Source organism: Apteryx mantelli, chromosome 7, assembly GCF_036417845.1.
Source record: "Apteryx mantelli isolate bAptMan1 chromosome 7, bAptMan1.hap1, whole genome shotgun sequence".
NCBI lineage: Eukaryota > Metazoa > Chordata > Aves > Apterygiformes > Apterygidae > Apteryx > Apteryx mantelli.
This window is the reverse complement of record NC_089984.1, coordinates 29,465,492-29,491,965: the sequence shown is the minus strand read 5'-3', so window position 1 is coordinate 29,491,965 and position 26,474 is coordinate 29,465,492. Positions and strand designations below refer to the sequence as shown.

Below are 26,474 nucleotides of genomic sequence, written 5' to 3'. Positions count from 1 at the left end.
CCTTGTGACAGGATTCCCAGCAGCCGGGTTTTCGGTTTGGCAAGGAGGGTTGATATTTACACTACTTGAACCTTTCCTGTTCCCTCCCTGTTTCTTCCTCCCCTATGATAATAGATTTGGAAGAAGAATTGCAATGACAGGCTTCATCCATCGTTTCAGATCGCTCTGTAGCGCAGGATGCAGCTTGATTTAAACAGTGCCAGGCTGCCAGTGCACACGAGTGAAACCACTTACCTTTAGTACTTGTAGTCCCTGGTCTCCTTGCGCCTTTTTCAAGTTTCTGTATGTACCCAAACAGACAAATATCACCCAGTTCTACGTGAGGCGGGTTCTCCCGGTGGGTTGTTTCTTAGCCATTTCTTAGCTATTCCCTTTCCTTCTTTTCTCTGATGTTTAAAGACACTGATCAGAATATTTGTTCCAAATTTCTGAGGCCGGGGCAGTGCTCTATTGCAAGGCACAGGCTGGAAAACATCTCCCAGTATTTCCGGCATCAAGTCCAAACAACTCAAGAGTTGAAGTGCTCGTGTCTTTGAGAAGGAAAAGCAATCTCCATTGTAAATTTCCACTGGAAAAGAACAAACACCATGGCAGCCCGTCTTAAATCGATTCAGTGCTTAATTACCCTTTCTGCTTAAAAACGTGTGCCTTATTTCCACTTCAAATGAAGGAGGAAAGTAATGTTTACCATAGCTTCAAATTAACAGCATTTGATCAGCCTACAGCTTAAAAAAAAAAAATCCTCTGTTTTTATGTATTTTATAGACATGTTTTCAAGAGTATAATAAGCTTTTGCAAAGGGAAAAGTTGGCCAATTTAGACCTGCTCTGCAAATTAATGTAATTCCTACCAGAAATGCTTAGGGTGAATCCAGCAGTTGGATGGTGCTGGGCCTGCTGCGTTGGTGTGAGGAGCGTGGGGATAGCGAGTCTGGCAGTGGAGGAGGCAGCTTCGTCTAGGAAATGAGCCCTACACAGACACACGTGCTCTAGTGCTGCCATGGCTGTTTTGTGGGTGAGTTGTCACCCTGTCTTAGCAAACCCCATGGGCACGGTCCTTGGCTCAGGGGGGCTCCTGGCTCAGTTTTTTCAAAGGCGGTGTGCAGCAGAGCCCCCCACGCGATAGCAGACCTGGCAGCATCGAAGCAGGTATGGAAATGATTTGGCTTTCAGTGGGAATAAGATGTGAGGGGTCAAGGGCCTGGCGCCTAGGAAGCTGCTGCAGAGCTGAAGGCTCCCACGTGCTCTGCAAGGGCTCCTCCAGCAAACTCCGGGTTTTCTGGCAGCTGCCAGCTGTGGGGTCTGCAGAGCCTCTGCCGTCCCCACCCAGGCCTCGGGGAAACCGGATTTGCCAGGAAAGGAGCACGTCTGCCTCATGCTCTTCTGCCGGACTCCAGAAGCCAGGGGCAGGGTTATCCTGGCTGCCCTCTCCCGTTAGCCTTAGGCGCCATGAAGAAGTAATCCCTCGGAAAGTTTCTCTTTTCCAAGTAGTCAAGTTGCTTCACAGCCAGCTCGCCCCCTGGCCGGGACACTGTCCCAGGAGGAAGGCACCTGAGCTGCTGGAGGGAAAGAGCAGCGGAAGAAAATGAGATCCTGCTTGCAAATCTGTGCAAATCTGAAGTAACCCCTGTGGGCTGCAGCGATCTGAGATCCCGTCCTGTGCCCTCCGCTGGCTGATCCTTGCTTGGCAAGGATGGCTGTGAGGATGTGTGATGGACAGGGATGTGATGAGCCCTTCCAGCAAGCTCCAGGCAGCCTGTGTGTGAGTGCAAGCTGCTTTCCTCTGCTCTAAGAGAGCTCTAATATACATTAATTACATACCCCAAGGGATACTCTTGTTTCTCACCAGAGTTATCTTCCCATCCTGAGCTTCGTCTCCTAAGCGCTTTACCAACGTGTACCTGACTGGCAGGAGCAGCCATAAATCTCCCTGATCTGCTGGGGACCACTGAAGTTGGATAAGGAATATGAACAGGAAAACCTGTGTTTGAAAAGTCCTTACCTGTACAGATAAATAGCCTTCCTGCAGCTGGAGAACAGAGCAAGATGGGTTTACAACTGGCTGCATGCAACAGAGCAATGCATGGGCGCTTTGCAAAGATGCTGCGGAACAGACGCTAGTATAGGCAGTATTTTCGCGAGGGACGGTGCTGGGTTTCTTCTGGACACCACTGCTGTTTGCAGAAACGCAAGTCTCTGGTTAACGTCACGTGGCTGATGTGTCCAAAACTCTCTGTCCCGTGCCCAAGACACCCCACTGACATTTACGGGGCAAATCGGTGATGGCTTCTCCTCTGGGGGGACAGCGAGATGGGGAGGCTGCTGGACAGTCTCCATTTCTGGTGTGTCAACTCGGAAAGGGCAACACTGACAAACTCTGACCTTTCCAGCCATGCAGATGTCTGCGAGCGGCTCTGCCTGGTGCTGTCGTGCTGTGCCCAGGCTGTGGAGGTTCCCTCTTTTCCAGTAGAGTGCGAGTTGTCTGGGCAAGAGATGGGGTCCTTGGCTGCTAAGCAATGCATCTCTTTGAGTGCAAATATTTGAGATGGCTGTTGCTTCCTCATGGACTCTGTTCTAGTCCTGGACTAAACGGTGCTGAGCAAACACCAAGGGGCAGCACTGAAGACCATGTCCTTGCTGAGAGGTTTCCATCTCATCTTGGAAAAGGGCATGGACTCTCCCAGCAGATCTTTTCCTGCATCTTCCCCAGTCCTGCAGAAATCATCAGGCTGCACATTCCTCCACCAGTGATTTACCAGCAGTGGCCTGCCAGCATCCTGACCAGGCAGGGACTGGCTGTCCTTCCCTCCACCCCAGCTCCCCGGGCAGGACAGATCCTGCCTCTGCCTGGACCGTGGGCAGCTGGGCTTTGCTGAGCCCTCGCACAGAGGCAGGGAAGCATTGGAGGAACGGGGACGCCTGTAAATTACGGAGACGAGCTCCCTCGGAGCAGGGAGCAGCAGGTGCTTCTTGCCGGTGCACCTCTCCGCGTGCTGCGCGCCACTGTCACCGGGTCAGGTTGCGGGAGTGTCTCCAATTAACTCAGCTCCCTGGGGGCTCTTAATTGCCCCCTCAGGCTTTTCTCCTCTTCCTCCCCCCCCCCGCCACGTGCTCGTCACCTGAACATCTGCTGCCAAATCTCCGCTCCCAGTGTCCCAGTGGCTGCTGTGAGCCGCTGTCGATAACCCAGATTTACCCCCTGAATCAAGGCAGCAGCCGCCCCCCTGGCTCAGAGCAGTGGCTGAGGACGCCCCCGCTCAGTGCACTGGTGCCAGGCTGCGCGGCCGGAGCGAGGACACAGCAGCAGGGCTGGGATGGAGCTGGCGACCCCGTGGCTGAGCACTGGACTTGGTGACGGTTAAGGGTGTCCGTGGAGAGGGGACAGGAGGCTCCGGGAGGGGTTTTGGGGGGCATTTGCAGGGATGGCTCAGGAAGGGGAAGCCAGGCTCTGGAGGGGGACATCGCCAGGCAGCCGAGACTTGGCTCCTGGGCTGGGTCACCTTGGTGGCTTTCTTGACCTTGCTGGTTCCTCGTCTCCCTACAGCTCCCCAAGCAGGGACTGCTGGACCGTGCGTGTTTAACCCTCTGGGCGCTGGTCCCAGGGACGAGCCATTTGCCTGGACGACTGGAGCGGCAGGACAGCAACCACGGGACGCAGCACGGCCTGGCGTATCGCCCCGTCCCCGGCATTGCTGCTCTGCCCTTTTGCAGCACGGGGCCTGGGGTGAGCGTCCTGGGGACGAGCATCCCCTGGCTGCCCTGCAGCATCCCCGCTCGCCGGGACAGGGGCCCCGCACTGCGCTCTGCCCCCGCGGCCCCGGCAGGCAGGATGCTCCTGGCCTGGCCTGTCATCAGGGTCTCCGCAGCCTCCTCCTGCCGTGGAGGGAAAGACGATGCCCTGGATGGAGACGTGGAGAAACTGAGGCCCGGGAAGATGTAGGAGCCCTCGGAAAAGCCAAATGCCAGCAGGTTGGGAGGGGATCCTGGCTGCGGGGGGGGGGGGGGGGGGGGCATGGCAAATCTCTCGGTGGCTTCGCAGAGGGCTGGGGGCTCATCCGGAGGGAAGAGGCAGGAGCTGGAGCATCCTGTGGGACCCCGGCTGTGGGAAGAAGATGCACCCGGGTTCAGCGGTGTCTGAGAGCCGCCCCTGCAGGGCTGGGCGCGAGGGGCCACCGGGACCCCCGGGGCAGAGGGGCAGGTGGGGCCAGCCTGCCGGCGCCTGCCCCTTTTAAGCCCTCGGAGCTGTCGCCAGCCGCGGCTTAGTGGGGTCCCCATCCTTTCAGCCGGCTGTTCGGCAAATTAAGAGCTTGCTATTAGGCTGCTAATTAAAGGCACTTCATTAGCAGCAGGGGAGGCAGCTCCTGGCCGCAGCAAAATTGGATTCCTCTGAGCCGCCGTGAGCCGCGTCTCTGCTCTCTGGGGCTGGGGGCTGTGGCCGGGGGGGGGGGAGCTGTCCTCCCGTCCGGCCGTGTCCGGGGTACGCGGGTCACCAGCCCTCCCACCGCGAGGCAGAGCGGCCCTGCGGCCTGGCGGGGTGTGGGGGTCTGCTGGGGGTGTCCCTGCACCCCCCCAGGGCCCACGCAGCGATGCTGCCCGGCACGGAGCCACCGGAGAGGCGCTGAGGCGCGCTGGGGTCACCGCGGCCCCAAACCCCTTTCTCCGGCTGGGGGGCAAACCCAGATATTTCAGCTGGGGGCCGGGGGCCCTCGGAAGTGGCGAAGCGTCACGCCGGGGCTCCCGCTGTCCCCAGCCCCGGAGGTCCCAGCCTGCCTCTGCCACCCCCCGATGAGGCGAGGAGGCCCCCAAACTCCTCCTCCGACCGCTCAGGCGCCTCCAATGAGCCCCAGGGGCATCCAGGCTGCCTTGCCTTCCCCCCTCCCTCTTTCTTCCCTCTAAAACTGGGAGAAATGAGTCAGGCACACAGACTGAGGCTGCCTTCCTCTCCCCCTCCTCTTCCTCCTTCGCCCTGCTCTGACCACGGCATCACCCCGACAGACGGGAGAGGGACCCAGCATCCCGGCAGGGAGATCGCTGGGGTGAGCACCGTATGGCAGGGGGCTCCCAGGGAGGGGGGGGCTGCCCCATCCATAGTCCCGTTGTGCCCCTTGGTGTCCTCCCCCAACCCATGGGCTTTCCCCCCTCCCCGGCTCAGGATTCCTGGTGGGATTAGTGGGGATTTGGCGTGCCTGAGCTGGGAGCTGCTGGGTGCTATGGATCTGGCTACTGTGCTTGGGAGGGGGGAGGCTGCAGGGAGGGCTGAGTTTCTCCGGATGCCTGGGCCCTCTCTCTGGCGGAGGGGTGGGATTGGGGACTGCTGGGTTGCGGTTTGGATGCTGGGACTCGGTGCTGCTCTTGGGGGGACACAGACTCACTGGCCACCGCTGTGGCAGCCCCGTCGCTGCCCAAGCCGTAGGGCATTGGGGCACCTGCTGCCGGTCGGATGCATCCGTTCTCCAGAGGAGGCAGCTGGGTGCAGCCGCAGCGCCCGAGGGTGCCCCTGTGGCAGCCCACGCATGGCCTGAGCTCTGGCTCTTCCCCAGGGCCGATGCCCCAGCCAGTTTGCAGCAGTAAAACCCCCTGGACCATGGACGGTGGTTGCCACTGCCTGTGCACCAAAGCAGGGCTTTGCCCTGCGACCGGGACATCCCCCCCACTACAAAAGGGGCAGTGACCCAACGCAACTCGTTTCACATGTGACCTTGGCTCCTGATCTCCCTGTGGAGGCTGATCCAATCCCATCTCCTCTCTCCCAGCACCTCACCTTCCCACTGCTGTTGGTCACTCTCCTGGTGTCCTTCGGCTCCTCCATGCTCTATGGCTACAACCTGGCTGTGGTGAACACACCGGCAGCGGTAAGAGGTGGCCAGCCCAAGCGGGGACGAGGAGAGGGCACCTATGTCTCTCCCTGGCCCAGCGAGGGTGGATGCACCACTACCCAAAATCCCAAAGCCAAAATGCTGGATTAGACAAAGTCCCCTGTAGAGAGCAGCCCGTGGAGAAGGACAAGGCATGGGAGGGACATGGGGGCCCTGGGTTCGTGTTTTCCCCCAAAACTGGTCCCTGGGGGAAGACCTGGTGGGAGGAAAGCTCCCTACAAGCTGCTCTTGCCCCTCGTGCTCCAGCTCTGCCCAAGGGTATCTCTAAGTCATCCTTGAAAGCCTCTGGTTCCATCCTTGAAAGCCACGTCCCAGTCACCCCCAGTCGCGTGCTGCCCCGTCTCCAGCCCAGACCTCCCGGGATGCTGTTAAACCCATGGCGTGCTGCCCGTGGGGCTGGCCTGGCCTCGCTCCCCCTCTCCCCACACACTTGGTGTCCGGGCGTCTCTCTCTGCCCCGCAGCCCATTAAGGCTTTCTGCAACGCCACGTGGTCCCGGCGGCACGGGCACGGGCTGGCCCCCAGCCCCCCGACCCTCCTCTGCTCCCTGACCGTCTCCGTCTTCGCCCTGGGCAGGCTGCTGGGCTCCGTGCTGGTGGGGGTGCTGGTGGCATGCTATGGCAGGTAAGGGGGGCACAGGGGGACGGGGACCAAGGGGGGGGATGGGGACGGCACAGAGGGGCTGCCCTGCTGCTTGTGTCCCACCAGGAATGGCACGCTGAGCTGCAGTGCTCTCCTCGTCCTCCTGGCCGGCATCTCCATGGGCTTCAGCCAGGACCTGGGGTCCCCCGAGATGGTGATTTTCGGCTGCTCTATCATGGGCGTCCACTCAGGTATGTGCTCCTTGGTCCCTGGCCACTCTGGGGCTGTGCACGGCCCTGGTCTTGTGGCTCAGTCCCCTATGGCCCTTTTGCAGGAGGCTGCAGAAGACCTCATGTCCCCAGCAGCCACGGGCTGTCCCCACCTCCATGCTGGCAGTACGGCAAGGGGGTCTCCACTGTGGGGTGGCCAGGGGGGGTCCCCTGCCACAGATGGTGCTGAGCATGGGAGGGGACACATCGGGGGTCCAGCTGGGAACCTTCTTCTGGCTGCCTGTTCCACCGCGGTGCCTCCTGCCCTGTCCCTCCAGGCATCTGCCTCAGCGTGGTGCCCCTGTACCTGGGAGAAATCGCCCCCAAGAGCCTGTGGGGTCTCCTGGGCCTCGTGCCCAGCATCTTCATGTGCCTGGGGGTTTTCTTGGCGCAGGTCCTGGGGCTCCCAGAGCTGCTGGGCGAGGTGAGCACAAGGCCCCCCAGCTTGCTCATGCTGGCCCCTGCCCTGGCGTCGATCCGCTCTTCCCTCCCCAGGGTCACATCCCGTTTCGGCTCCTTGCAGGACAGGTGCTGGCCCCTTCTCCTGTCCGTGGTGGTCGTTCCTGCCTCCCTCCAGCTCCTGCTGCTGCGCTGCTTCCCCAAGAGCCCACGGTACCTGCTGATAGAGAGGAACGATGTCCGCAGGGCCACCGAGGGTGAGAGGTGCCCGGGGGGTGCTGGACACCGGCCAAGGTCTCCCGAGAGCAGGGCGCGTTGTCCCACACGCAGCTTTGATCCCGGGCGAAGGACAGCCCACGTCGCGGTGCATTGCCCAGCCTTTCCCGCCTGTCCATGCTCCTTCAAGCCCCTTAGGAAAAGCTGCTGCAGCAGCGCTGGGTTTGGAAGAGCCTCCCCCACCTGATTTGCTCTGTAGCCTTGTCCACGGTGCCCATCACCGTGGTGTCAGGGCACCTCCTCGCCTCAACCTCGCAGGTCAATGAGGTCCCCTGGGGAGGCTGCGCCAGGCCAGGAGCCAAACCCTGCCGCGGCCCCGTCTCGTAGCTGTGAGCGTCCACCGTGCGGCAGGGAGAGGCGTGTGGGTGACCCCCGCTCTCCCCGCAGCGCTGCGCTGGTTCCTGGGCACCGCTGACGTGCAGGACGAGATCGAGGAGATGAGGGAGGAGCAGCAGTCGCTCTCCTCCGTGGAGACGGTCTCCGTCTGGCAGCTGCTCCGGGACCGCTCCGTCCGCTGGCAAACCCTCTCCGTGGTGGTGAACGCTGGCATGCAGCTCTCGGGGATCGATGCCGTAAGCCCTGTGGGATCCTCGGCCCCGGGACCTGGCTCTACAGAGACTGAGCTGAGACCTGACAACTCGCTTCACCTCAGGGCCGTCACGTGCCCCATCGCTCCATCCTCCCCACTCATGCTAAGTCCCCTCCTCGGCAGATCTGGTTTTACACCAACGCCATCTTCGAGGCCGCCGGGATCCCGGCACCCCAGATCCCCTACGTCACCGTGGGCACTGGAGCCATTGAAATCGTCGCGGGGCTGATCGGGGTGACGGACAGATGGACAGACACAGCCCCTCGGGGGTGCAGAGCCTTGCCCCAGCTCCCACCACCGCCGCACCGGGTGCTGCAGGTAGGGTCCAGCCGCCGCTGTCCCGGTGCTCCGACCCAGGCGATGCCGGGGCTCCCGGCACCTTAACGAGAGCGGGGTAACGAAGGGGTGGGCATCGCCCCGGGGAGGGAGGTGTGAGCGGGAACGAGAGGCGAATCTCGGGGCGTCTCGTCCCCTCCGCAGGCAGCCCTGCCCGGGATGCGCTACGTCGCCGTCGCCTGCGTGGTCGGCATCATCGCCGGCTTCTGCGCGGGACCAGGTGGGTCCGCCGGGAGCAGGGGGGCAGCAGCCGGGGCTGGGGGCGAGCCAGGGGGAGCAACCTGGAGCCGGGCTGGCAGAGCTGGCCGGACAGACGGACCAACACCCGGGCCCTGGCTTTTCAAGCTTTATCCCACAGGCAAAACCCCACTAGCACATCTCTGCAGCATCCTACGTCTGGGATAGGCTCCAGCTCCTCGGGATCACCCTCACTCCCAGGCCGCCCTGGGAAAAGTCCTAGCGAGCTTCCCAAGGCCCCTCCGGAGGCGGCATCCGCTGCCGTCTCTGTGCGTCTGGCAAGCGGCAGCGTGCCCTTAAACGAGCGTGGGCGCGAGAGCGCGCTCGAAAAGCGGTGAGTGAAACCTGGACTGGTTTACCCAGTTGATGTATTAGCAGAGCTGTGAGCAGATCTATCATTCATCCTCAGCCCAGACTTTCTTCGCTGTAATTACATCTTTAATTAGGATTTTAATGGCTCATTGTTCACAAACAATGATGAATAGGACTTTTAAAACAAAAAATATATATCTCTCTATTCTGGGCGAGCTGTGAGTAAGAGTCCATCAGGGGCTCCACTCCTCCCCGAATTATTATCTTTTTTTTTGTTTTTCTGTTTTTCTTTTTTTCATTGGAGCATCTTTTATAAAGAGGTCCCTGTCAGCTCTGTCCCAGGCAGCGGGGCCCTGGGCATGTCCCCACGTTGAATACCATCCACTGCCAGATCCCCGCGTGTCCGGAGATGTGTGCCAGACCCCGTCAGCAAAGGGACACAGTCCTGGGACCCAGGAGTCCTGGGCTGGTGGCATGTGGCCAGAAGGGCTGCGTCCTTGCAGGAGAAATAGCCACAACCTGTGTCCAGTTTTTAATGGCCAAGTTGGCCGAAAGAACCATTTCCAGTAATTGTGGGGGGGGTTTTTTGTTTTTTTTACCCAGTACAGGGAAAAGCTGGTTTGGAAATGGCATTTCTGTGTCCTGCAGGAGAAGGCCACAGAGTCAAAACTTTGAGCTACTTGACAGAAGGAAATTTTCTAAATCGTTTCGCTTAAGGAAAGCTGGGAACGACCTTATCCAAGGCACCAAGAACACATTTCAGTGTGCCTTTCGTCTGTATTAGATTTACTATGTCAGAGCTTAGGCAAATTATTGCAAAGTGAGGGCCCGGAGGAAAGCAGGGGGGGATTAACTTGTCCCTTCCCTGCCCAGCCGGCGTCCCCTTCCTCATGACGGCCGAGCTCTTCATGCAGTCGCACCGCCTGGCCGCCTACGTCGTGGGGGGGGTCCCTCACCTGGATCTCCAACTTCACCATCGGCTTCGTCTTCCCCTTCTTGCAGGTACCAGCCCCGAGGGGCCGCAGGAGGAGGAGGAGGAGGAGGGTAGGAGATGGCCCCTGCTGCTCTCCTGGGACAGGGTGCCAGGCTGGATCCTAGCCCGTGCTCCCGGCTCTGCTGGGGCCTGGGGGTGCTGGCGGGAGCTGGCCCCGGGAGGGATGGTGGGAAGGGCAGATGCCTTGTGCCATGCTCGGTTTGGGTTGCACGGCCGTCTGCCCTGTGCCAGCTCTCTTGCTGTCCCCAGATGTCAGCCGGCGCCTTCTGCTACCTGTTTTTCTGCGGCGTCTGCCTGCTGGTGGCCCTCCACATCTACTTCGTTGTCCCCGAGACCAAAAACAAAACCTTCGTGGAGATCAGCCGGATCTTCACCACCTGCCGCTCGGTCCTCTCCGCCCCAGCCCACCTCGTCAGGATGATGAAGCTCGGGGGCTATGGGGCCCTGGAGAACAGCTCGCCGGAGGGCCTGGGCCGCCAGCTGCCCTGATGTCCCCTGGCACCCCCCACTGCAGGACCCCCACCCCGCATAGGGGCACAGGGGGTGGCGGAGGAGCCTCAGGGCTGCGGGTGCCAAATCGCTTGGGCTCCAGCCAGCCCTGGGTCTGCAGGACTTATCGCACTGCTGTGCCTTATCCTTCTCCCCAGCCATCGCCTGCTCCTCCAGCCCAGGGACGCGGGTCATGGGTGGCTGGGGGACCAGTCACCCTGCAACCCCCCGCAGCACCCCGCTCCCTCCAACCTTCCTGGTTGGAGCTCCTCCAGCTGGTGGCACTGCCAGATGCTGTTGCAAGAGGCTATCGTGGGTGAAGCAACCTGCCTCCAGGATCGTCTGCGTTGCCGTGGCCAGCGGGTGCCAACAGGCGGGCATCACCCCAGTGCCGGAAAAGCTGTCTTTCCAGAGATGGGTCCTCCTGAAACACTATGGGGCAGGGGGTATCCCCTCGAGACCAGGCACACGGACATCACCAGAGCTGCCTGCACAAGGTACTTAATAAAGAGCGTTGCCTCCAGGGCTGGGTGTCTGGTAAGTTCGGACACGGGATGGGAGAGACCTGGTGAGGGGCAGCATGGGGTGCAACCTTCCTCTGGCGCCTGGGCTAATCCCCCTCCCCACATGGCTGGCTGTGCCGGCAAATGTCAGAGTCCCCCCTCACTTCGCAGGCAGCCGAGACTACGGACAAAGCGGTTCCCAGGCCCTGGCATCTCAACCAGCTTGGTCATGCAGACCAGTGCAAACGCGCTTCACCCCTGCCTGGGGCGGGGGGAAGAGGCAGCCCTTTGCTGCCTGCAAGGGTGCTCGCGTGGGGCCGTGCGCCCTCCCACGCCTCTGCCGAGGACCGGGCAGTCCCAGGTGCATCTGCATCCCTCCCCGCACCCACGAGTCACTGCCGCCCCGGGGTGGTCCCTGAGCGCGGCTTCCCCCGTGTCTCAGCCCTGAATCCAGAGTCCTTCCTTAGGGCAGCTCCCTGCACGCGGGGAGGCCGGGGGCTCCCAGGCACCCAGACCCTCTGGGAACTGGGGTTTGCAGGGAAATTACCGTGTTTTGTTCTGGTGAGAGCTAAAAGCCGGGCGGTGGGGAAAGCTGTGCGGAAAAGCCCTCCAGTACTGGGCAGACACTGACTGATCTAATTTTTGCAAATAATCTAGCCCTCTTTTTTTTCCACTCCCGACTCCGTGACAGGCCTGTGGCTTGCGCGGTTGGTGGCCAGCTGCTGGCTTGCAGATCCCCAGGAATAGGTGGTCGTGGTTGTGTGCTGGTTGCCAACCCCCGCGAGGAGCTGGCCCTTTCTGCCCGGCTTGGCAAAGCCTCCGGCTGCCTCCAGCCACTGCTGAGAGCGGGCGCTGGTGGCCCACGTGGTGCCGTGACCAGTGCGGGGTGCTGCGCCCATGGGGATGGGGGCTCAGCCAAACTGGTTCCCCCCACGGCCCGGCCCTGGTGTCTCCATCACCGGCAGCCGGCCCGGGGCCTCTCCTTGCAGCTCCGTGTGCAGTTTAAGGGACATCAGTCAAAGCCGGGGTCACAGCTCAACAGCATCAGCCGCTTCCCCCTCCGTCTCCCTCCCAACTCGGCTGCTCTCGGCAGCAGAACAGAGCGGTAAATATGTGCAGCATTACATATGTATAATGGAGTGTAAATAACCCCAAAAAGTGCATTGTAAATAGACTCCAAGTTTATCCTTTATTAATGAGGCACTGAGTGCCCTGCTGTTTTAGAGCAGCGAGACTTTCATAATATCAAAACCTAAATTACACTTGTGTCTCTCATTCCCAGCAAACGACAGCATCATTTCAGGCCTCTTTGCCACTGGTATTTATTTATTCCGGTATTTATTTATCTTTCCCACCCAGCACGCAGGGCGGCTTGGAAGGTGCCCTCCGCCCTCCGTGTGGGATGCAATGGGCCCCCTGGGAGCAGCCCCGTCCTCCATCAGGACCTACAAAGGAGGGAGCGAGGAAACCCCATGGTCACGGGGCGCTAGCGTTTCATCAGCTTTTTCTTTAGGATATTGGTTCAGGCTCTCCGTTTGGGACTGCCAGCCCAACCTGGGCCACCCTTTAGGTCTAGTACTCCCACAAAAGCGGGATTAGGGCTTCCCCTCTGCTTGCTGCGAAATGTATGGGTCGCTGCTTGGCCTTCACTTTGCGATGGCTGCAGGCAACACCCCAGGCAGGGCCCAGCACCCACATCCTCGCAGGGAGCAATGTGGAGGGAAGCAACACAGGGCTCCAGTGCTGCACATCCCAGGGAAAGGACTCATACGTGCTTGGAGGTGGCCCAGATGATCCATGTTGTCTCAGAGATGGTGAGGGGAGGCCTCTAGCAGTGTTCAAACAGACCATGAAAAACTGGAGAAGGTGCAAGCAAGAGTCCAAGATATGACTTGATGCCTGGAAGGGCTCCTGAGCCTCTTTTCACCTTTGCAGAAGAGAAGATGAAGGTGACTTGCTGCACGTGCGTAATAACTTCTCCTGACCTACCCAGTGCTAAAGAGTGGGTGAGTCTAAGCAACAAGGTGTTGCACTTTCAGGGCTGGAGCTCACCCCAGCCCAGCTGGAATGGGAAAGAAAGCCCCAGATGAAATGGGCTCCCCAAGGAAACGGCGATTTCCCCGCCCTTAGAAATCCCCAGATCCCACAGGGAAGTTTTCCTGGAAGGTGCCTGGCTCAGGATGAAGTGTCGCGGTCTGACCAGGAGGCTGCTGAAGCATCTCGCTGGGTGCCCTCTGGCACCTCTGTGCTGGCACTGGGGGCCAGTGAGCCAGCAAGCGTCCCTGGGCCATGTCTGGGCAGATGGATGAGGGGATATTTGCACCCTGATGATGCGTGCGGCCACCGCAGGGACAGGATGCTGTGGAGGAGCCTGCCTGCCCGAGAGGTCCCAGCGGCAAGGAGGGAGTCTGGGTCCTGCTCAGCTACGGTGACCGACGGAGCCTCTGGTGCTGAAACCTTTTTGCACCGGTTTCAAACACCCATTTCCCCAGAGGACCTTACTTGCTGCTGGTGCACACGGAGACCCCGTAAGCAGCTGCTCTCTTCCCCGTGGCGTCCCCCTTTGCTACGCCGATGCGGCTATTCCCTGCTGGGGAGCCCGGCCGCACTGAGCGGCGACAAAGATCTCCTGAGCTGAGCCGCTCCGTGAAGCCACTTGCCACTAGATGGTACCCAAAACTGCTCGGCCGCCTCTGCCGCCAGCCCCGGGGACCCCCCGGAGCGCCTCGAGGAGCAGTGGCGGAGGGCAGAGCGTGCTGCTTCCCAGCACAGCCGGCTTAGGGAGCACGAGCCTCCCGGGCCAGGCTAAGGCAGCCATCCCCCTTCAGCCAGGCTGCTTCATGCACGCTTTTCTCAGCCCTGCTCCAAGTGTGGCGAGCCGTGGGATGCGGGACACAGGGACGGCGTTGCCCAGGGGAGGCCACATCTCAGGCGGCTCCTGTGCCTGCAGGCCGGGTCCGGTGGATGCCGCATCCCCCGGGACGTGTGCTGTCGGAGCAGTGGCTTGCAGCCCCTCCAGTCCCACCCGCTCGGGGCTGTTTAACGCAGAGTGAAGCTGGCAGCGGCCGGCCAGCACCGCGCGGCGCTCTCCATCATCAGCCCTCTCCGGTTTCTGCCCCGGGCAGGGGTTAAAGAGACCCCGGCCGCACTTTGGAGTAGGCAAAAGTTCAGCAGCATCAAGGCTCTGCCCATCCTGAGGAGCGACGGGGACCGGCCTCTCTCCACCGCCGGCTCACAGGAAAAAATGCCAGGACAAAAGCGACCCAGAGAGGGAGGGCTGCACCCCAAAATTAGGAAATCCTTTTAAGGATTTAGGGCTGCAATGGGGTGGGAGGCTCTCAGCACAGTGCTGGACATGTTTTGTCTGGGAAGGGTGATTTCAGCCAGGAATGGGTCCTCGGTCCCCGAGGCCGGGGCAGAGGCCAGAGGCTGGGGAGACGCTGGGCTCTGCAGGCTCCCGCGGCCGGGGCTCAGCCCCGCAAGCCTCTGCTCGCCTCAAACTGCAGAGCAAGGCCCCCCCCCCCCCCCGAGCCTGGATGTGCTCTGAGCAAGCACCTTTTGCAAAAAAACCCCTAAAGTGCATGTGTTTTTTACTGTGCTGTTCTAGGTAACAGGCGTGTGTCTGAAACCCAGTGTTTCTGAGGGGAGGAGAACAGTGATTTATCACTTCCTAAAGCCCCAGATATTTCCTCCGAGCCAGTCAGTCCCCCCCCCCCAACCCAATCTCTTTGGAAAAAAAAAAAAGAAAAAAGAAAAGATACAGGATGAATTTAAGGGTGTGTCTAGCAAAAAATACCGAGTTTGCATCCCTACAGAAATTCTTTCCTGTGTCAATGCCGAGCGGCTCCGCGGCCACCCGGGGCAGCTGCTGCCGGGGAGCCGGGTGCTGCAGCAGCAGCGTGGTGCTCGCCCGCCGCGGGGTGCCCGGCCTCGGCGCCGGTGGCGTTCGGGTGGCAGAGGCGAAGGTGCCCGGCGGAGGTTGCGTACCAGCAGATGGCACTCCCAGAATTTATTGCTACAGCAAGCTGCCTCTCGGAGAGCAGTCATGTAGGAGATGTCCTATTATATGGGCAGTTGACTTTAATAGTCATTGTGTGCTTAAAGCACAGCAAAACAACAGTGGGAAAAAAAAAAAAAATCCCCACTCCACTTGGATGGCCCTTTTCCCCCCAGCCCTGCTAGTCTATTTGTACAGTAAATTAAAAATATGAATCACTTCTCTCTACTGCCTCCCCAAACACTCATCCTGTCAGGCTCTGTGTTGTCTTCATTTGTATTACCTTAATTTAATGTTAATTATGTTCTTCATTTACAAAGAACAAGCATTTACACTCCCTGTCTGGGGATTTTCCACGCTCGCGGTCTCCACAGACTCGGCGGCGAGGGGAGCGGCGGAGGCAGCGCAGCGCTGCGGTGCGGAGGGGGCTGTTAGCGCGCCGCGCGAAACGGGGGGAGCGGGGATGCTCCCGCGCCGCCCCCCCCCCCCCCCGTGACGAGCCGCCCTTCGTGATAACGATGAGCGCTATTGCCTTTCGATTTATGAAACCGTATCGCCGCCGCGCTTAAATCCCCGCTAATAAATCGCTTTTAAAAGGTCCGCGGCCAATGGAGGGAAGTGATTTATCGCGGGGAGCTGGCGCGGGGCGCTGGGGCGCAGCGGGGGGGGGGGGGGGGGTGGTGGCGGGGGGTGCTGCCCCCCGCGGGGGGACGTCGCGGGGCTGGAGCCCTGCCGCCGCCGGGCAGTCCCGAGAAAACTTCCCGGCCCCCTGCCCCAATGCCCGTGGGCTCGGCAGCGCGAGAAGCGGTGAGAAACCCTCACCGTGGGAAAGCGTCACTGGTGGGTTTTGCCCAGGGGAGCAGAGGCGCTGGGGTGCCCGGGCCCTGCTCCGTGCCTCAGTTTCCCTATTGGCACCTGGGGGTAATTGTTCCCCCCCCCCCCCAATATTTCCCTGTTTCCCCCCAAACTCCCAGCCTGGGTGACAGCCCCAAGCGCTTCCTGAGGAGCCAAACTTTTGGGACCGCTAATAAAAACGACCGTGTGTGTCCAGCTGCATACGCACGGAGGGGCCGGGGCTCCAAAACAGACACCCCCCCCCCCAAACAAGAAGTGCCTCCCCCTGCACGGAGCCTGTGTCTGGAGCAAGGAAGGGTGGAAAAGGGGAAACAAAGAAGAGCCGTTAAAGAAAGGGCCTCCCGGGCTCGGTGCCCTGGGACATCCCTGGGACATGGGGCGCCGTGTCCGGCCGGTGCTGGCTCCTTCTCCCCGTCGGAGCCGGCCCGGGTGGTCCCGTCCCGTGGCCCCATTCCCGGGGCTCGCTGCTGGGGCAGGTCCTTGCACCCCCCCCCCCCCCAACCACCACCCACGTTTTGGGGCTGCACCAGGGCAGTCTGGGAGCCGGGAGGGCAGTGGACAAAGGTGCAGGAGAGATGCCTGCCCCCAAAACCCTCCAAAACACCCCAAAAGCTAATTAAAAAAAACAAAAGCCCAAATCTTCCTGGTCTGTATTAATACAGAAGCTGCAGAAAAGCACAGCAAACGAACTCGCCCCAGCCATGAAAACCCAGGACCCCAAGCACCCGCCGCTGGCCACGCTCCTCCCTGTCGCCAGCACCTCCGTTTCTGTGGCAACAGCCAAATATTATGGGGTGCAGCCCCGAGCCCCCTCGCCACTGCCCTGGGGGGGGCTGAAAGAGGGTACGAAGGCTGTGCCCACCTCCCACCGCGAGCTGAGGCCGCTCACTTCGTGACACGAGTGCCTCAAATAAGCCGCATGGGACAACCCGCAGGCGAAGGGAGGACCAGTGGCGGAGGAAAGCCGGCGTTGGGGGGGGGTGGGGGCCGTGGCTGACGCGCGCGCACGCGCTCCCTTATTAACAGTGACCTTTCTACCGCGCTTGCTGTGGATTTCCCCAGTCCCAAATAGCTTTTAAACGGGCTTCAGGAGCTGATGTGCGCCCTGTTAAAAGGCCACGCAGCCGCCGCCGCGCGCGGGGCTGTGCCCCCCCCCCCCAACCGTGCCACCCGCCGGGGCGCAGCCCCACGCGCGCACACGCACGCTCGCACTAACATATTAATTAATGACAAGGGCTTTCTTTTTTTTTTTTTTTTTTTTTCTTTTTTTATTTATTTTTTTATTCCCCCCCCCCCCCCTCCCCTCATAAGCACTTTAATGTGTGTTCGCAGCCCGGCTGATCCCCACAGCCATGGAAATATTAGGTTGACGGATGTGGTCTGTCGCCGGCGCTCCCTCCACGGGTCTGCCTGTCAGCTCGCCGATGATGACATTAACACGGGAAGAAAGTGATGACAAATGCCCGTTATCAGGGAACGAGGCCTGTGACAAATCGCACGGCGCCTCGCGAGCAGCCCCATTACGCTGTAATAAAAAAAGATGGATGGCTCCGCGCACCGGGGCCTGGCGCTAATGCGATTTCGCCTGGTCTCGCCGGGTTCTAATTAAGGCAGAAAACGGCGAGCGAACAGGCGTTCCCGGGGCCTGACCCCCGCGCCCCGCTCCCGCTCCCGCTCCCGTGCTGCCCCCCCCCGCTGCCGGCCGCGGGCACCCGGCGGGTGGCCCCGTGGCGCACGTGCAGCCGGGCTGTGGGGTGATGTTTTGGGGGGGGGGGGGGGGTCCCCCAATCCGAGCTGGCCCAGCTCGGCTCGGGGACGGCTCTGCTAGGTGCATCCAAGGCGCAAGGTTTTGGGTTTTTGGGGGGGGAGAGGGGACACGGGCGGCCCTTCCCCCCCCCCATCAGCCACGTCGCTGGCGGACGAATGTCACCTCGACCATCTGCTGCAGCAGCAAGAGGCAGGGATTTTTTTGGGCCCGGGGTGGGGGGGGGGGATGGAGCCGCATCCGGCGCCTGCCAGGGTGCTGAGCCACCAGGGTGCACAGCGATGGGGGGGGGGGGGAGACCCCTTCAGTGCTGGAGCAGGGGTGCCCCAATCTCCCCCTCCCCCCCAAAAAACCCTCCCTGAGCACCGATGGCACCACAGGGGATGCGGGGGGGGGGGGGGGGTGTGCGTGCAAGCAGCATCGTGCAGGAGCGCCACAGCCATATGCTCCGTCCCTGCCCAGCCTCCCGCAAGGCTCATCCCTGCTCCCAGCACCTGGAAAAGGGCCCAGATCCAGCACCGGTGCTCAGTGCTGGCTGCACCTGCCCTGCCGCGCAGCCCCCGATTTCGGTCCGGAGACGCAGCCGCCTTGGCGCCAGCCCCGGCACCAGCCTGGACTCCCGGGGCCTCCCCTGGCCTCCGTGGCGCTGCGCGGTGGGGGAGACAGTGGGGCGTCCCGCCGTGCCTCAGTTTCCCTGTGGAGCTGGTGAGCTTTGCCTGCCGGGGCAGCCCCCCGGCATGGTGTCGGGACTCCCTCCCCGCGGGGACGCGGCCGGGCAGGCAGCACCGCAGCGGGAAAGGCCGGGCATGGGTGGGACTGCTTCCCCCCTCCAAGCCACATGGCAGCGAAGGACAGGTCACTCCGTTGGTCTTCCGTGGGACAGAAGGAGACCAGTTATTTTCTCCTTTTATTTAATTTTTTTTTTTGTCATTTCATAAAACTAGCTGAATTGAATGCCTTTTCCATTTTTGCATCCTCCCCTTCCGTTTTCCAGCTCCTTTTGTTAAAAAAAAAAAAAAAAAAAAAAAAAGTGGGGGGGGGGAGAGAAAAGGAGCAGGATGAATTAAAAAATTTTGTGTTCAAAACTGAAGAGGGGAAAGTTTGCTTTGGCTGTCCTGGCCAACGCACACCCATTAGGAACCTTTCCTGCAGCGAAGAAGAAAGGGGAGGTTGCATATTCGCTGTGCTCATCGGGATTTTTCCAGCTGGGCTGTTCACATGAGCTTGCTTGGGTTCGATCTCCGAACCATTCGCCGCTATCGCAGACTGCAGCAGCCTCACTTCTCTGTTGAGTGGGGATTTTCACCCACACTTTGCTCGCTGGAGTGCAAATGCTTTTTCTTTTAGATGCACAGCTAAGCCGAGTTTCCTTGGGATGGATCCATAAGTGATTCCTTGGGTGATTTACTGGCAATTTCAGGGAGCTCTTTAAAGCTCCCAGATATTTACAGCTCTCCATGCCCCCTCCATGCTGCACAGGCCTTCAAATGGGGTTTTTACAAACCTGAAATACTGCTGGAGCAAAACTGATCCCAAATGGCAACCATTTCCGATCAGGGTATCCTATCTCCATAGTAAAAGCCGCTAGTCCGGGTCTGGCCTCACCTCTCTGTACTCATCAAATTTTACATCCTGGCGGTATTTTTAGGCTTTTTCAGAGGGAAAGCGTAGCAGTATCTTTCAATATTTTCCGCTGAATGATGCTCACAGCCTCTGATTTGACCTGCTGTCCTTAAGCCGATGATCAGAATAGGTGCAGAGGCCATGGAAATTATCTGAAACAAATCACCTTTCCTGAGTGCCAGCCAGCAAGGCACCGAGATCCTGCTCCCGGAGCTGGTTCAGACCAAGGCACTTGCTTCCTGATGGGATAAGTTTATCCTATCCAGTCAGGATAGGGTTAGGATGCTGCACCGGGATCGGTCACAGCTGACACCACGCAAGCCACGAGCCGCTGCTGTCAGAACCTGGCTCAGCCCTAAGATGGACCCTAAAAAAAAATAAAATAAAATAAAATCCCCCCCAACATTAGCTGTGCATGTCAGGGACCTGCGATGGGGTCGCGTGAAGGATGCGATAAATATGCTGTGGAGGGCTGGTTCGCGAGGCTGCAAGCTTTCACCACGGCGTCGCAACGTGAAAGCTTCTTGGATGAAAAATGGGGAGCAGAAACGCGCTGTCCCTGTGGGAAGCACGACAAGTGTCAGGCCAGACCCCTCCGCTTGCAAAGGCAGCAGGAAGCGTGGCGGGACCACAACAGACCTGCTGCGACTGCGGCACGGCCAGGCAGCGCCAAGAGGCTCCCGGAGCGGGTCCTGCCCGGCTGCAGTGGCGGTGGCCGGCATGCCCCGGCCCTGGCACCGCACACCACCGAAAAATGAGCCCTTCCCGCTGCAGGCAGTCAGATGTTGCTGCTCCACGGGAATGTCCTCCTGTCTTACCTGAATATGGTTTGCCACCATCGCATCCTCGTCCTTCCCCGGCAGATAATAAAGACAGTGGGCCAGCAAGGCTGGGTCGCATATGCAACATCGACCTGAAATAAGGGCAAAACCAAAGGCTTTTAATGCCCATCATCAGAGGTACAACAATTTCCAGAAAAAATGGCCCTGACCCCTGTCTTGGGGTTGATGTTAAGGGAGACATTTGTGCAGATGTCTTGCAGGGGATGCAGTTTTCACCCCAAGGGCTTGCTATAGGCCTCAGAGCTTTGTAATGCCCCTGGGATCACACGTGCCACCTCGCAGGTGAGAACCCATCCAAACCAGTGCGTGCTGCCTGGAAAAAATACTGCAGAGAGGGCTCCTCTGGGCAAAATAAAACCAGGGGCTGGGAATCAGGAGACCGGGCAAGCAGAGAGCTGGTGCAGTGCAGCTGCGGGCTGCTCTGCTGCACCACTTCGGGAGTCAGAAACCTCCCCGACAGCCACTTGTTTTTAAGTTTGGCTCTTGTTGTGCTCTTGTAGCTTTTTTTAAATGCTCTCCCCTAGCCCTGAGTAGTGGGGGGTTCGCAGTCTGCTGGAGCCGGGCAGGTGCTTTTTATATGATTTCCAAGGGTTCCTCCCCAGCACCGCTCAGACCACCTTGACCGGCAGGTCGAGCCAGCTTCACCCCAGGGCGGGCAGCAGGGAAGGGGGAACTGCAGCAGCTGCTTGGTGGGTGCATCTCCCCCCCCCCCCCCCAAAGCCAGGGTGTTGACAGATTTGTAACAACTGTGCCGATGCCCCCTCCGGTCACTCTCCAGGAGAGAAGGGCCAGATGTCTTTAAGCCTCCTGGACACGGCAGGACCATGCCCCAGCGGCTGTTGTCTCCCAGGGTGATACCTAGGTCCGCACACCCACTACTTTCCCTGGGAATAGCAAGGTTGGAGGGAGGGAGTTGGGGAGAGCAGGGGTTGCTGCGAGCAGGGACAGAGGTGGCAGCTGAAAGAGGTGCCCTCAAAGCTCAGCTCCTGTCGCTGCCTGTCTTCATGGGCTGGTTATCCAGTCGGGCTGGGAAAGCAAACACGGCTTATTGCAAACGTTCGGAGTAACAGAGCTGCAGGGGGGTACGCTGCAAACTGCTCACCTTGAGATCCTGCTCTGCTGTGCCTCAGCCAGGTCCTCCCTGGTCCCTAATCCGAGCAGGGCCTGGGCAGGGCAGGAGCTGGGCTCGGAGACCTGGGGGGTCTCCCTGGCCCTGCTGTTAACGTGCAAGAAGCCCATCAATCCGTGTGTGCCTCGGTTTCCCCTCAGCGAGCGGCCAACCCACCAGGCGTGACGCTGCCGACCCGGGAGCCTCCCTGCGTGCAAAAGAAGAGGAGCGCGTGGTCAGGAAAAGCTCTTGGGAGAGGGGGACAGGGCCGGGCTGGAGGGGGGTCAGGCTGGGAGCGAGGTCTGCTCCAGCCCCTGCGGCTCGTAGAGCGGCCATCCCTGGCTCCAGGTAGCTGTGCCGTTGCAAGGAGGAGCCCCGACGGCCCCTCTGCCCCGCATCCCCCCTCCCTGGTCCCCTACCAGCCACTTCACTTTCCCTGTAGCTCTGCTGACCTGCCATTCGTTATAATGCCCGAGCCAAAGTAGGAGGTCAGAGCAGGCTGGCCTGGACATAAATCAGCTCCCTATGGGCAAGGAGACGGGGGACGGGAGCCACAGGAGCCTGCCACGTGCTGCGGGACTCCCCTGTGCTGTGCTGTGCTGTTGTCCGGGGATGAAGGCCTGATCCCCTCTTCACGGCCAGCCTCACGGCCAGCTGCCCCCCATCACCCCCTCCCCATGCACAGGGCTCAGGAGGGCCACAAAGACGAGGGTCTGTGCTGCTTTGAAATGCAAAGGGGGTTGCCTTCCCCCAAATCCTGGACTGCACTGCAGAGAGAGCCCAAGACCTCCTCAAGGTGGAGGGAGGTGAGATCTCCTGCAAGCTACCTGCTCGGGGATTTTTGTCCTGGCCCTCGTGCAGGCAGATGTTGTGCTTCATGAGATGCTGCGTGAGAGCAGGTTTCCTTGCTGTCGGCTTTCGGTTGCCCCTCACCGCAGCCCCTGCCTGGGATCTCCATCCCAGGCCATTTCAGCCTCTGCCGAGCCACGGCGGGGAGGACGGGGAGGCTTTGGGCCATTCCCGTGGGGAGGCGAGCACGCCTGGGCTGCCTCCTGCCCCTGGAAGGAGGAGGCTGCGAAGGGGGAGCCGTGCTGATGGGAGCCGGTTCCTCCCATCGGCTGCCCAAAGAGACGTCAAGGATGAAGCTGACCCGATGCATCTGGCTTGTGAGCTAGGACCAAGCCAGCAACGACAGAAGCTGAACCTTCCCCCTGGTGGGGATAACAAATAGTGACACCTAAAAGCAGTAACAGAGCCTCAGATACCTGCACCTGCCCGGTGCTTTTGGAAATGGCACAGGCAAGGGAAAACAGGGAGCCAAGCAGTGGGAAGCGGGTCCTGGGGTAGCTGGTCGGGGGGAAATCCAGCTGCAGGAGCGCTTCGTGGCCAGGCCTGGTCATGGGGGGACAAGGGACATAGCAGGGTTCAGGCAGAGGGAAGCAGCCCCCCCAATCCAGCATCCTTGAGCAGAGGGCCAGGAACAGCACCGGAGGGTCCCTGCTTTGGCCTTGCCAGAGGAAAGGTGTCCGGGCTACGGGCAGGGGAACCCGCCACGGCTGCAGGAAAGCTGCCGGCGCCGGTTTCTCCCAGGGAAGTCGGGCAAGCCTCTGGAGCGCAGCGGCAAGGGGGGGGAAGTTGCATGCAGACAGGAGGGCTGAGGCCCCTAAGAGCCTCGAGGGGGGCAGAGGACCGGCTCGAGAGGTGCCCGCAGCAGTGTGGGAGGTGAGGGCTGGCCACCGCTCTCCCAGGTGTGCTGCACGGGTGCGTGTGTGCTTGTGTGGGTGTGCGCATGGGTGTGTGGGTGGGTGTGCAAGGGCGTGCAAGCATCCAGCAGGCAAGGTGTGAAAGGGCCGGGAGGGACCGGGATGCTTGCGTGTGCAAAGCATGAGGGTCGGGGCCGTGGGGGGGGCACCCATGGGGCTGAGGGCCCGTCCTGCGGACGTGGGTGCCTACCTCCTGGGGGATGATGAGCCTGGGTGCAAGCTGAGGGTCTCTCCCAGGCCGGGCTGAGCTGCCCAGGCTGGAGGGCCCTGCGGCACCAGGCGCCGGGCCGCTTCCAGCCCGCCGAGCGCCGCCGTTACCCAGTCCTCCAGCTCCCTCTGCTGCCGTCTCGGCGGTGAGGACGGCGGCTGCGTGAGCCGAAAAAAGCAGGGCTGGAGCTGCTCGAGCAGCTTTGCAGCCACCTAGAGCCCAGGGGTCCCCAGCAAGGCCCTCGTCCCACGGGCCCCGATTCACGCCTCCGCGCGCTGCAGAGCCGGGCTGAAACGAAAGGTGTGCAGCGAGGGCAGGCAGGCACCTTCTCCCGGGAGCGAGGCAAGAGCCGAAGCCTCTCCGGCCCGGGAAGAGCCGGGCACGTGCGAAGCCGCACGGGGCCCCGAGGAGGCAAGCAGGAGCCGGGGTTTGCTTTTTCTCACAAGAGCTGAACTGCAGAGGACGAAGCCACGGCCAGCACTGCTGGCAGCCCTGCTCCAGGCACGCGCTGCCTCATTTCCACTTTGTTTTTTTTTTAATTTTTTTTCCCTTTTTGCTATTTTTCACCCAATTTCTTAAGGAAACGTGAATTAGGGGAAGAGACAGCATGCTCATATCTGTCTATTGCTCCTCAATAACTTCCAAACTGTTGGCTAAGTTCAAGCCAACTGGACAGTTCTGCGACCGTCGGGAAGCTTGGTGGCTGGCTACAGCCCCCAAAGGCAGATCCGCAGCACGAGCTCAGCCTTGGTGTTAGACACTGGAGACCCCTCACCGGGGTTCCAGCTCCAAAAATACAGGCATTTGTAAACCACACCATTCAGATTAGGTGATTTTTTTTTTCTCTCTGGATAGACACGTGTGTCCACACACGTACACTGCGACTGTCAGGAGCTACAGCACCACCAGTCTATTTCTTTTTAAAACGCGACATAAGCAAGTAAATTATCCCCAAGTAACACATTTACCACGAGAGGGGAAGGATCGGCGCTATCGCTGCAGCCGGAGCAGGAACGCCTGCCTCCCATTTCCCGTGGTGACGGAGAGCCTGAGTTATGGCCCTGTTGGAGAGACAGCGGGTTTGTAAATGCCTCTGTTTGTGCTGTTTTCCAGCCCAACAAGAGCCCATCGATCACCAGGGCAGAAGTAAATCCTGTGAAGAGAAGCAAAAGCAGGAAAGGCTGAGACACACGGCCACCACTGCGCATGGACAGAGGCTGGCTTGTCCTCATGGGATGTGCTTGGGTCTTCTCCAAGCCTGCTCCCATGTAGGGCATGCTGGACATGTCTGACCTCCTTGTCACTGTTGTGTCAGAGGATGAAGGTCCCTATGCCAGGGTCCCTACGCCACGTGTGTGCCTTGTGGCACATATATTTGGAGTGAAACAAGGCTGCTTTGGGGGTGAATATCCTACAGAGCAGGACAGGGGAGCTGAGATTTTCCCACCTGATCAAGGACTGCTGCAGGGCTGGACCAGAGGAACCAGCAGATGGACACGTAAATGGGCTGAGGAGCAGCCAGCATGGCTAAGGGTTCAGCTTTACAGAGCCAAGAGCACCAACAGCTCTTATTCCTCCAGTACCTGCTATGCCAGAAGGGCTGTGCACAGAGAAATGACTGTTCCAGGTCCCTGCAAACACCCCTTCTTCCCTTCCCTGATTTACTGTCCAGGTATCCAGAAGGACTAGCCCAGCTGAAGGACTGGGCTGTTAGCTGGCCATGTCTGACAGCCAATAAATGATACCAAGGCTCCTTGGGAACCAGGATGCTGTTTGCCAGACACCTGCCCAAAGAGCAAACTGTCTCCAGAAATACAGGGCAGAAGGAAACTGAGGCACGGAGAGGCAGCATACCAAATCGAGATGTCCTGGGCTTGTTCTGGAGCCTCAATACTAGGCCCTTTTGGGGGAGCTCAAGACCAGCTTTTTTGCAACCTCAAGCACTTGCTGTAGCTTAACCGGTGTTGAGACTCGTGTGAGTGATGTACAAACTGCTTTGAGTGAATTTTCCCCCAAGAGACAGGCAAAGGGTGGGCCATTTGAACACCGTCTGAGACTAACCTGAAAATCACGGGGACTTGTTCCTGCCCAGTCCCATGCTGCTGGAGCTCTGCCACAGCATCCCAATGACACAGGGGCCACAGAGGCAAACCCAAATGGATGCTCAGTGCCGGGAGCTGCAGCGAGGGTGGAGGAGGCATCTCACAGCACCATGGGAACATGGTAGACACTAGGGTCATTTCAGACCTCCCCCAAAAAAGCCATTCCCTAGGGCTGTGTAGCCCCCCCCCCCCCCACTGTCACCTGGGTGGACCTTCCTCCAGGCAGAGACCACCAGTACCTGGGAATGGAGACTGGGATGCTGAGCAGCAACGCCAGGAGCCGATGCATCCCCTGCTCTGTCCCTCGTTCCCACTGCCCAGGCAGGGAGCTCTCTGGCTCTGCACACCCCAGCTCCAGGGATGCCCCACAGGGCCTGTCCCCCCTCCCCCAGCAGGTCCCACACACCCCCTGCCTGCGCCCCAGCAGCCCTTGCCTTGCACTCCATGCCGCACCGACGTCGCCCGGCCATCAATAGCGCTTGCTTAATTAATTTGATGGGAACAGCAGGGACCGCACTTTGCATTTAGTGAACTTCGAGAACTTCCAACCTCATCTTCATAATTGGCCTCATAAATTTGAGGAAAGAGAGAAATCAGCAAAGCCAGAGGAGCGAGGGAGGGCGGGAGAGGCCCAGCACGCGGGAGGGCGGGCGAGTGTGTGAGAAGTGACTCTATTTGGTGTCCTTATTTAATTTTATTGCACAGATCCATCTTCGCCCGCCCCCTCCCTACCTAGCTCTCTCTCTCCTGCTCTCCCTGCTGGGTTCACCTAATCATGATAAATTCATATTCATTTCCCTGCCTGCTCCGGCGGGGGGGAGCAGCTCCGTTACATTTGCCCGGCCATGCTGCCATTAGCAAATATTTACTCATGAATATCAAGTGCCACCGTTACAAGCCAGAACGCCCCTTCTGCAGCCCTTTTCCCCCAGCCCAAAGCCCTCTCCCACCCCTGCGCTGGGGCTAGCACGGGGGTTGGAGGACGGGTGCCCTCCCCACGGGAGAGGGACCAGGGGTGGGAAACGCTGCCTAATGGCTAGCGCTGCAAGGACTTGCCTGGGCTTTTTCTTCTTTTTACCCCTGGGCCTGATGTGGGGGGATTTGCCTGCAGCCCCCGGTCTGTGCCCATGCTGGGGAGGGGCACAGGGCAGGGCTGGGTGCGGGGTTTGGGGGTGGCAGCAAGGGGCTTCGTGGCAGGAGCTGAGCGCCCGGCCCCGCTCCCCATCTTCCCACTCGCTCTCGAAGTGCTGCTGTGTTTGGGTTTATTTTTAATTTTCAGGATGATCAGACTCACAGCCAGGGAGGGCAGGAAGGGGGGGTGCGCCAGGGACAGGGAATAGCTGGAGCCCCT

General features: G+C 60.1%; 1 protein-coding gene across 1 annotated transcript; it reads left to right on the top strand.

Annotated features, from left to right (window-relative positions):
- Nucleotides 1–3,828: 3,828 nt before the first annotated feature.
- LOC106484670 (solute carrier family 2, facilitated glucose transporter member 9-like) lies at nt 3,829–10,357 on the top strand. Its single transcript, XM_067299608.1, is given in 13 exon segments — nt 3,829–3,935; nt 4,750–5,035; nt 5,753–5,851; nt 6,338–6,498; nt 6,583–6,707; nt 7,004–7,149; nt 7,249–7,381; nt 7,788–7,972; nt 8,113–8,312; nt 8,436–8,545; nt 9,748–9,815; nt 9,817–9,876; nt 10,118–10,357. Coding segments are annotated over 13 exon segments (1,920 nt in total).
- Nucleotides 10,358–26,474: the final 16,117 nt, after the last annotated feature.